The sequence below is a fragment of the Rissa tridactyla genome, chromosome 24 (assembly GCF_028500815.1).
Source record: "Rissa tridactyla isolate bRisTri1 chromosome 24, bRisTri1.patW.cur.20221130, whole genome shotgun sequence".
Lineage (NCBI taxonomy): Eukaryota > Metazoa > Chordata > Aves > Charadriiformes > Laridae > Rissa > Rissa tridactyla.
This window is the reverse complement of record NC_071489.1, coordinates 1,250,230-1,260,600: the sequence shown is the minus strand read 5'-3', so window position 1 is coordinate 1,260,600 and position 10,371 is coordinate 1,250,230. Positions and strand designations below refer to the sequence as shown.

Here is a 10,371-nt window from a genome sequence, read left to right as displayed (position 1 = left end):
GCGGCCGTCCCCGGTCAGCAAAATGCTTCCACTTCGCTTTAGGTGTGAAACTCCAGGGGAGAACAAGGACCGTGCTGAAAGGGCCACCAGTGGGTCCAAACGGCTCTCCAAAGCCCTGTCGATGACCTGTTACAACCTATCCTTTAGCCAAAGGTGCTCCGGATTCTTGCGGTGGGGTCCTGGTCTCCCCCCACTGCCCCAAAGGTGGAGGATGAAGGACGGAGGAAGGAGATGCTCTAGCGCAGCTATTTACACCGTTGATTTCATAGGGCAGCACTTGCTTTCAGAAGGCAGGAAACACGCCGTCGTCCACTCATCCTTATCTGATGGTCTTTTTGCTAGTGGTGGTCTTGGAAACGATCCTCACGCTGCCTCCCGTGCTGGAGCCGACCCCTCGGCTGCTCCCGGAGCTGAAGGTGCTGCCTCCGCTGTAGCTGAGCCCCCCGCCGAACCCTCCGCTCCCGCCGAACCCTCCGCTCCCTCCTCCGAAGCCGCCGCCGCCGCTGCTGCTCATGGTGTAGCCGCCGCCGCCACCGCCCATGCCGAGACCTCCGCCCATGCCGAGACCTCCGCCCATGCCCAGGCAGCTGCCGCCGCCGTAGCCCATCCCGCTGGAGCTGCTGACCACGGCTGCGGGGAGACACAACACCCGCCTGCTGTAGGGTCCTGCCCGAGGTGGGGGGACCAGCACCACCGGGGTGGAAGGTGGGGGGGGAGATACTTACAGACGCTCACAGCTCCGACGCCCTCTCCGGCAAGCCTGTTGGGAAAGGGGAATGTCAGCAATAATGTCAAAGCACAGACAAGATACATTAGCCACTGGGACCATCTAATTAGGCTTTCGTGGCCTTCAGTAGAGATTATCCTCAGGTGTGGGGTATGTCACCATCACAGGTGAAAAGTGGTATTGCTCATTTATCTTAGTGCATCGGGTTCCAAGAGCTGGAGAAACTCATCTTCTCCTAGAAAGCTCACAATTCACAGTATCCCTCTCACTGCCCTTGTTTTACATCTTGGTGCTCTTTTGCATCTTCACCAACTTGGTGCTCCAGCCCGTTGAGGGGAGCTGTCCCTTCGAGCCCAAGGAGATGCACCCTGCTCTGAAGAGCAGCACCCAACAGGGCCATGTGCTTGCCCCCACCTGCTCTCCTCGCCCTCCAGCAGCTTCCTGTAGGTCGCGATCTCAATGTCCAGGGCCAGCTTGACATTCATCAGCTCCTGGTACTCGCGCAGCTGCCGGGCCAGGTCGGCCTTGGCCTTCTGCAGAGCATCCTCCAGCTCAGCCAGTTTGGCCTTCGCATCCTTGAGGGCCATCTCTCCGCGCTCCTCTGCCTCGGCGATGGCTGCTTGGAGGTTGGCACACTAAAAGCAAGGGAAGCGGGTAGTTGTTTAACTTGGGCTACCCCAAACTGCTCTCCTGAGCATTGCTATGGTATTGCTATGGTGGTGGGTCCCAGCATGGCACTGAGAGCTCATCGTGGGCCAATGGGAAGGTGCCATAGGGTGGGCAACTGGGGAGCTGCAACCATAATCCTGTCCCCCAAGAAAAGGAGAGACACCTACATCTCTTTGCTTTGCTACCCACCTTTGTTGGGGCAGCTTAGTAGCCCACAACTTGCCTCCCCAGCAAGAAAGCAGCTATGACAGCACATCCTTGCACTGAGGGACCTTCTCTGGTGCGTAGAGACAGAGGTGGCCATGTCCTCTTCAATGCAGGGGCGAAAGCCTGGCCTTCCAGCCCTGCTCAAGTGCCAGGAGCTGGCTCTTCGTGCTGTGCCTGGCCACCATCACCTCCCGCCTGCCGTCCACCACGCAGGAGCATCCCCTCCTACCTGTTTCTTCACACTCTCGATCTCATTCCGCAGCCTCTGGACCATCCGGTTGATCTCCGAAATTTCTATCTTGGTGTTACGCAGGTCATCACCATGCCGCCCAGCGGAGACCTGGAGTTCCTCATACTGATGTGCAGAAAGGAGAGCACTGTTTAGGCACCGTGGGGCTCAGGGAAGGGCCAGGGGACTTCAGGGCACAAAGTGCAGGTCTGGATGCAGGTTAAGGGGCGAGGGACAACATTCCTCTGAGCAACCTGCCCGTGGAATAACAGCATTTGCCCTTAACTATCAATATATGCTAAGGTGTCGGCTATTGCATTGACAGAGCACCTACGGGTTGTCACCTACCATTAAGAACCTGGAAGGGAAAGAGGAGCGCTCTGTGTTTAAGGCCAGGTCTGCTAGTGACTCTCTGAGCCCAGGGTCAAGGCGTTTAAGCATCTTGTTCCTTGGTTTCACGGCAAGGAATATAAGGCTGGTCAAGTGTAGTGGTCCACAAGCACACAGTGGGGATCTGTACGCAAAGAGCCTATTGCAACGTGCGCAGGAAGATAAATTCATCCCTGGTGTAATGCTGTGATCCTTCCTCCGATAGTCCTGCCTCCCGTCAGCTAGTGGGATGCCCCATGAATCACCGAAATCAGTCTGTCATTCTGGTTACCCACCTTGTTTTGGTACCAAGCCTCAGCCTCTGCCCGGCTCCGGTTGGCGATATCCTCGTACTGCGCTTTGACCTCTGCGATGATGCTGTTGAGGTCCAAGTTACGGTTGTTGTCCATGGACAGGACCACGGAGGTGTCGGATACCTGCTGCTGCATCTGGGACAATTCCTGCAGAAGATGCAAAAAACTGAGTTAATGGTCTGGTGTCTGGGGCAGAAACCATGTGGAGGGGAGGTGGCTTGGGAGCCCTCTCTGCCAAGGCATTTACTTGCTTTTTCCCCTGCTCTGTTTCTACATCTCTTCCCTTTTCTACCTTCTGCCTGCATTATGGTATCAAAAAGGCAGTGACCACCTTCTCTTTTACCGCTGTATGGCACTGAGCGTGGTGGCTGGAGCTCCGGGGCCTGGAGAGCTGTATTGCAGGGAGCTGTGGAGGACGCTATCGTGGGGACGGCTGACGGCTTACCGCTTCGTAGAGAGCTCTCAGGAAGTTGATTTCATCTGCCAGCGCATCTGCTTTGGCCTGCAGTTCGACCTTGTTCATATAAGCGCCATCCACATCCTAAAGAAAAGAAAACCAAAGACTTGTGATGAAACCACAAACCAAAAGGGGCTTCAGGACACCAGCAGGACCATCTCTCTGCTTCCAGGTCTGTTGTTCTTTAAGCTTTTTTTTATATTGCTGTGATCAAGGGTTTGGGTTTGGTTTTTTTCAGTGTAATGTTGGACATTTTCTGTGAGCCATTTTCTGTGAGTTCTTGGGCAGAAGGCAAAGCTCTGACTCCCGGGATATGACCTGAGACAGAGTTGAACCGAGCCACCGGAGGCCAGACGATTTGCAACTGCAGCCAGCGGAGGTATCTGCAGGAGGGCAGCTCCATTGGATGGAGAAGGTTATGCCCATTGGTGGCCTCAGGAGGACCCAGCCCATGCTCACTCCTAGATGGGCCAAGATCGTGGCCTGACCCAGCTGTGAGGTTGGAGGACCCCAGCTCCCGTCAGCTTTGCTTGAACTCGGTGCACGCCAAGTTGATTTTATTGCCCGTCCCATAACTCCCAGTTCCCTCACCTTCTTGAGCACCACAAACTCGTTCTCTGCACCCGTGCGCCGGTTGATCTCATCTTCATATCTGTTAGGATAAACGAGTGAGAGGGTTTCAGTGGAAATGAAGAACAAAGCCAGCATGGGCAGCAGAGATGGGACCACTCCAGCCCCAAATCGTCCGTGGTGGGTCACAGGTACGTTCCTTACTCCCACATCTTTGCAGTCCAGAGCAGATGCAGAGCAAGTGATTACTGACCCTGAAGCTGCGAGACCCCGTGGAGTCCCAGCTGAAATTAATGGACTTTAGTCACTGCCCTGAAAGTCAAGCTCATACATAAACGTGTGCGGGATCAGAGCCCCTTTCGGTAGGACGCAGGAGCAAGAATTCTTGGTGACCTTTGCCCAAAGCAAAGTCCTGCAAAAGGCTTTCAGTGAAGCTGCGTTGCAATGCCTACAAATTTATAATACTGTAACAATTTGATATAATAACGCTAATGGCTCTGAATAACCCGCTGCAGCATTTAATTAAAAAAAAAAGTCTGTGATTCTTTAGCCGTGGTTGTGCAAGAGCAGATCATTACGCCTCAGACTATGTTTCTGTGGAACTTTTTATGGCTCTGAGCAACATCTGCTCATCAGATAACACGGGCAGGGCTTAGCTAGAAAGAAGACAAAACATGTAGGCTCTTGAGGTAAAGACCTGGATTTTGAAGGCAGGTTCGTGCCAGTTCGATATTGGCAGAGACGTCCCCGCAGAGCGGACACGGGAAGAAGTGGAAATTAGCCAGTGGACTGGGAACCAACACTGAACCAGCCCTGAACTTGGAAAACAAAAGGTGTTCTCTTTCCCAGGCAGTAGGTCCAAAATCCAGACAATATCATTTGTCATTTTTGGCCTGATCAGTATTTCTAAAAGCCTATAATACATATCGAGACCTGAAACGCACCCAAGTGCAACGTACCAGAAGCTTTGTCAGTCCATCCTGTCAGCTCTAAGGGCCGTCTGCCCATGTCCCCCCCCAAAAAGGACCCAAACTCTCTCTTCACATGCTTAACTATCTAATATAAACATATTTCAGGCCTCCAGGGTGTTTTTCTCAAATTTGCGTTGGTCCAGACCTGGCTGAATAAGGGAGAGATGGTTCTCGCCAGACCGCAGCCAACGACAAATGAACGGCCTCGCCTGAAAAAACCACCGAAATGTCCTTTATAGTCAGCAGACGCCGACTGGCGGGTCCTTAAAATGTTTCCTCCCACCTCCGCTGGACACCTTATCTCAGGCTGGGGTTAATTCCCTCTCCAGGGAAGGCGTTTTCTTTGACGACGGTCAGAGAGAAGAGCTGAGCATCTTTCACGTGCCCAGCGCCGGGCAGGTCCCCTGGGGCGCTCCGGGAAGGCTGGGATCCCCTTTGCCAAAAGGGAAATGGGGGACCTGGGGAGCTGGCAGTTTATGGCTATGTTGCGTTCCCTTTTTGCACGTCCGTCGTACTCATCAGTTACGCATTTTTCTGTCTCCAGGTGTATTATTTTGGGAGACTCAAGGGATCAGACCGTCACCTCCGTTACACCGGAGCAGCTTCCCACGGGCACGTGAATTCTGTGCTGACCCTGCACGTAAGAACTCTGACATAACTAGAGGTAACTCTGAGACTAAATTTTGCTTCTATACACTCGTTTTGCAAACTGGAAGAGGAACCCAGTGCAAACGCCAGCTGCGCAGCAGCCAGCATGACCCCCCTGCCCTGATTTTCCCGTCTGTTAATCACCTACGCTACAGCGCGCGGTTTCTTACTTGTTCTTAAAGTCTTCCACCATGTCCTGCATGTTCCTCAGTTCAGAGTCCAGCCGTCCCCTCTCTCCCATCAGACTGTCCAGCTGTCTCCTGAGGTTGTTGATGTAGGCTTCGAAGAGGGGCTCAAGGGACTTTCTGGTGACCGTGTGCCCTTGCTCTTGCAGGAGGCTCCACTTGGTCTCCAGCACTTTGTTCTGCTGCTCCAAAAAGCGCACCTGGGGAAGGAACACAAACCGGCGCGTGCTGAAGCCCATGTGAACGATGCACACAGAAAACCGAGCTGCCAGGAAAAGGAGGGATCGCTTGACACAGAAAGAAAAGGTCAAGAGATGCTGGGAAGGTGGGGGGGAAATTATTAGCATCTTCCTAATTTAGGGAACCGGATTCTCGAAAGTATCAAAAGCAGCTGAGATGTTTAGTGAGATTTTTCAAGCACCATTAAGCAGGCCGAACACCTTTATTTGCGACTTTAGGTGTTTCTCCCCCCGCACTAGGTGCTCAGCCCACCTTACTGGTTTAAACTGGTGTTATCCTATTGAGTTGTGTAGAGCTTTGCCATTTCACAACCAGTAGAAGATCCATCTGGCCCCCAGGATGTTTTTTACAGGGAGGAGGGGGATTTGCGTTTTCAATAAAATAAGGCACTGAGAAACTCGTCCTTGCAAAGAGGCAACACAAGACAGTTCTTAGTTTTCAGCCAAACCCGCGCTGTTTGTCAGCTGGGATTAGTTCAGGCAAGCCCCTAGATCCAAAGGAAGTTTCTTCCTGGTGTTCTTTCCCGAGGCAACAGCGAATATGCATGGCTTGATATCTAAGACCGAATTCTCACCTTGTCGATGAAGGAGGCAAATTTGTTGTTGAGGGTCTTGATCTGCTCCCGCTCCTGTGTTCGCACCTTCTGGATTTCCGGGTCGATGTCCAGCTTGAGGGGTGCCAGGAGGCTCTGGTTGACAGTCACTTCGTGGATGCCACCAGGTGGGCAAACAGGGAACCCAGGGCCACCTCGACCACCAAATCCGGGACCTCCCAGCCCAAATCCGCTGCCCAGCCCATAGCCGCCACCACCACCAGCTCCTCCTAAACCAAAACCAGCGCCTGCTCCACCACCATAGCCAAGACCAAAGCCAGCTCCTCCACCAAAGCCGTATCCACCACCGGCTCCACTCTGTAGACCTCCACCGACTGAGCTGTAGGAAATCCTTTTGCTTCCACCTAGGTTATAGAGACTTCTGCTGCCGAAGCCACCACCGGCTCTGAAGCCTCCTCCACCTCCGGCTCTTCCTCCTCCAACTCTGGAGACAGAGACGGAGCTAAAACTGCTTCTGGTACCACCGCCACCTCCTACGATAGCAGAGCCTGAGCTAAAGCCCCTCATGCCCCCTCCAGTAGATGATCTGAAAGAGATCCGGCTCATGGTGGCCTGTTCAATTGGAAACGCAAAGAGCAGGACAGGGGGGAAAAAAAGTAGGCTGGTGAATAAAAGCTGCGCAGCAGGAAAAGAGCAGAGGGCAACGGAGACAGAAACCCCTGTGATGGGAGAGCTTGGGAGCCTCCTCTTTTATCTGCTTGGAAAACTTGGCACGGGAGTTCAGAACTTGACGTGCCTTGCAGCAACTTGCCTTGTCAAACACACCTAGGCTACGGCGAGGCGCTGAAAAATGCATTGTTTGCAGGCAAGAAAGTAACGGAGTGCGGGAGCTCCCCCCTCTTACCAAAGCCTGCCGCTCTGAGTCATGAAATTAGAATTGGATGGGACGATTGGCTGAGGGCTGTGCTCGGGAGCAGGACACGACACGACTCTCCCGGGACCCTGGGAGCTGCTTTTCCTTGGGCGAGCCAAGGACTCGCTCCCTTGAGTGAGGTTCCTTGCGCCGAAGCTTTTCCAAGGCGACGTTCAAGGTTTAACACGCTGCACCGCAAACAGGGCGGCACAAACAGGGGCTTTTTTCCACGGCTGCCAGCTCTGGCGCTGGACACGCGTGTCGTGTTGTCGGCTTGGGAAAGCTGGGGCTGAAGGTGGTTTTATTTACCAGTTTTTATTTGTCGTTTGATTTCTTTTAGAAAAGAGATCTAAAGGATCGTGGGCTTGCAGAGATGAGTTGCATGGAAGCTGTCTTGCGGTAGGATTTTCTGGGATCTTACCAAAAAAATTGTCTCCCTCCTTGTAGGGGAAACTGAGAAACTAGTTAGCACGGCTTTCAAAGACAGCAACCAAATCCCTTTTCCCAAATAACTTCAAATTACATTAAATAGTACCACGGGACTTATAAAATAGTTATTAAAAAGATGCTTGAAATGATTGCTCTTCTTTTGAATCTCCTTGTCAGGCCTGGGGTTCAAAAGGTCCCTGTGAAGGGGGATTTTTGTCGCTTTTTTTTCCGCCCCCCTATGTTTAACCAGCAGTTTCCACGTCACTCCTGGCTCTCTGAGACGTTGTGTGAAGGGGAATTCACCCGCTTTTCTTCCAGCTCCCTCCCACCCGCTCCTTCATTCTGAGATGAGATCATTCCATTGGGAATTTTTTTCTGAAATAACCTTTTCCCCTTGATCTTGGGCCCTTGGGTGAACCCCAGCCCCGGAGCTTCCATCCCCGTGCTGAGGTTGGGTCGTGCTGTAGGGCGATGTGAAGGCAGGAGAGCCGGGAACCTCTTCTCTTGTGTCCACGAGGAGCTGGACACGGGTTACAAGAGGCGATGTCCCCTCTCCCCCACCCAAACTGGGTCTGCAGACTGGATTCTGCATCCTTGTGCCGCAGGGGCTGCCCACCGTGGTCGTGCTCTATGTCAGGTAAAATAACAGCGCAAGGCAGAGAGAGGAAACCCCGAGCAGCTCCGAAAGGTTCTCGAAATTGTCTACGTGAGCACTAAATACAGGAACTTAATCCAAATTGAGCGGCTTAAGGGTATCTTCTGCATCTCAGAGCTTGTTCCTGTTGATGCGTTTCCAACCACTGTTTTCTCTGTCTGGGAACTTGAAAGAACCTGAGCTGAAGGGGTTTTTTGGTTTGTTCTGTATTGGTTTTGTTGGTTTGGGTTTTTTTTTTTTCTCATTGCAATCAGAAGGAGCCTGCGCTCCCAACTGTCATCTCCTGTCACCGCTCATTGCCAATAGCGTGAGTCACCGGCGCCTTCGGGAAGCCGATCCTTGGATCTCCCTCCCGCTGGAAGGGAGAGGGCTGGGCGGTAGCAAGGGGGTGCTCTCGCCTCGGGAGTGGAGACGTGGGAACCTCCTGGGTGTTGGAAACGCCGAGTTTCGCAGGAAAAACTGCACCCACGCTCCAGCGTCCGGGAGCAAGATATGCCCATTTCACAGATGATGCGTAGCGGCAAGCAGCCTCGATCACAACACCGCTGGGGTCATGTTGATACTGAAAATAAATAAATTCTGTTTTGAGCCCAGCAGATGTATGGAGATCTGCTTTCCAAAGCCTGCAGGTGTGAATTGGCACACGAGGGCCGGGTCCTGGGGAGGGGGGGCCGGGCAGGGAGACTGGCTCGGGCTTCCAAAGAGCTCCGAAGAGCTATGCAAAGTCACACCTGGGAACCAGCGCACAGGCTGAGGACGGTTTAATTAAAGCAAAGCGAAGGGATTCACGTCGAAGGCGGTCATTACCTCCCCAGCTCTTCTAGGGAAGCCTGTTGCTGCAGACAAGGGTAATTAAGTGGAATATTACAAAGGATTTGGAAGAGTGAAACGAATGATGGTTTAGGTGCCAAAGCAAGGAAGATTCGTGCAGAATCTCTCCGTCCCACACTTGGCTCCTGTCGCCGCTCAGGGCCGCGTTTGCCCCCTCGGAGGATGGGGGGATCCCCGCCGAGGGGCGGCAGTTTGGGATCTGGGTTTGCTGCGGGGGGGCCGGGGGCGCAGAGCGAAGGGCTGTGTGCGGGAGCTCGGCTCTTCGTGGCAGCCCCGCGGCCGGACTTTTATTCACTTTTTTTTTTTTTCTTTCAGCTCGGGCTGGAAGAAAGACACTCAAACTTTTAAGGTTAGTTAAGGTTAGTTAAGGTTAGGCTGTCGTTAGCTGCATTAATTCCTCACACCCGCGCTGCGTAACTCGGTGTTTGCACGGGCGAGTGCAGAAATGGAGGTGACTCAGAGTTTATTTTTCACCTTCACTCGTTTCTGGCCTCTCTGTCCGCAGCATCCTCTGCGACAGCAGGGGACGAGGGGTCTGGCCCCGGACTTCAGGCTTTCCGCCTGTGGCTCCTTCGACTTCCCGGCCGCGGGGAGGTGGGATGCTCCCGTCTCTCGGTGCCGCTGGGTTTCCGCGCGGTTTTGCGGAGGCGTCTCCCGCCAGGCTGCGGGGCTGGCGTGTATTTACTTGCTCTCTCCCATTTTCTGCCCTGAGTTTTGTAAAGCCGGGATGTCGAGAGGTCAGGGAAGAGCGAACCGTCTGCCTCTTTGAAATGCAATAAGGTCTGAGTGTTTGTCTGGGGCTTTTTTCCGTCCGTGTCCCCCCCCCCCCTTTTTTTTTTTTTTTTTTTTTAAGTTCTCCTTTTGCAATGACGGCTGACCAAAATCCCTGCCTCGGTGGGTGAGTTGCTCGGCTCCAGCTCACCGAAACCCGTCGTCGGTCTAGATCAGCCTGATAAAATCCTCCCCCACGTCTCCGCGTACGCTTGGGTTTGCAATATCTTTTTAAGAAAGCAAAAATTAAATATTGGTGGTTTTGCCTGAACTAGCAGAGCTGTGCAACGCCCTCCCGTCCATGGAAGAAAGGCTTTTGGATTAACCCCAATCGTATGTTCAGAAATGAGCGGTGGTTAATTTTTTTTTGGTCACTTTATGAATAAACCCCCACCCTCCTCCTCCTCCTCCTCTTTCCCCTGACTCTTGTTTGTTCTGGGACAACTGATTTCATTATAATTTTATATTCATATATAACATTTATATAAAATTATAATATGTCATTATAATTTTATCAGAATTTTGAAACGTTCCCCTCAAAGTGAAGCAAAAGCCCCGTCCCGCTCACTCTGCTGAAGGTTGGGGAGATTTGGTGCGACTGGTTCTGGTTTGGAACAAAAAGGTGTAGGAGCA

The 10,371-nt window shown here is 52.8% G+C and overlaps 1 protein-coding gene across 1 annotated transcript; it reads right to left on the bottom strand.

The window, feature by feature from the left end:
- Positions 1–319: 319 nt before the first annotated feature.
- On the bottom strand, positions 320–6,745 carry LOC128901252 (keratin, type II cytoskeletal 6A-like). Its single transcript, XM_054183111.1, has 9 exons — positions 6,161–6,745; positions 5,332–5,546; positions 3,564–3,624; positions 2,961–3,056; positions 2,498–2,662; positions 1,833–1,958; positions 1,142–1,362; positions 726–760; positions 320–630 (listed from the first exon to the last, which is right to left on the bottom strand). Exons 1-9 carry the CDS (start codon positions 6,743–6,745, stop codon positions 320–322), a joined length of 1,815 nt encoding a protein of 604 aa, XP_054039086.1.
- Positions 6,746–10,371: the final 3,626 nt, after the last annotated feature.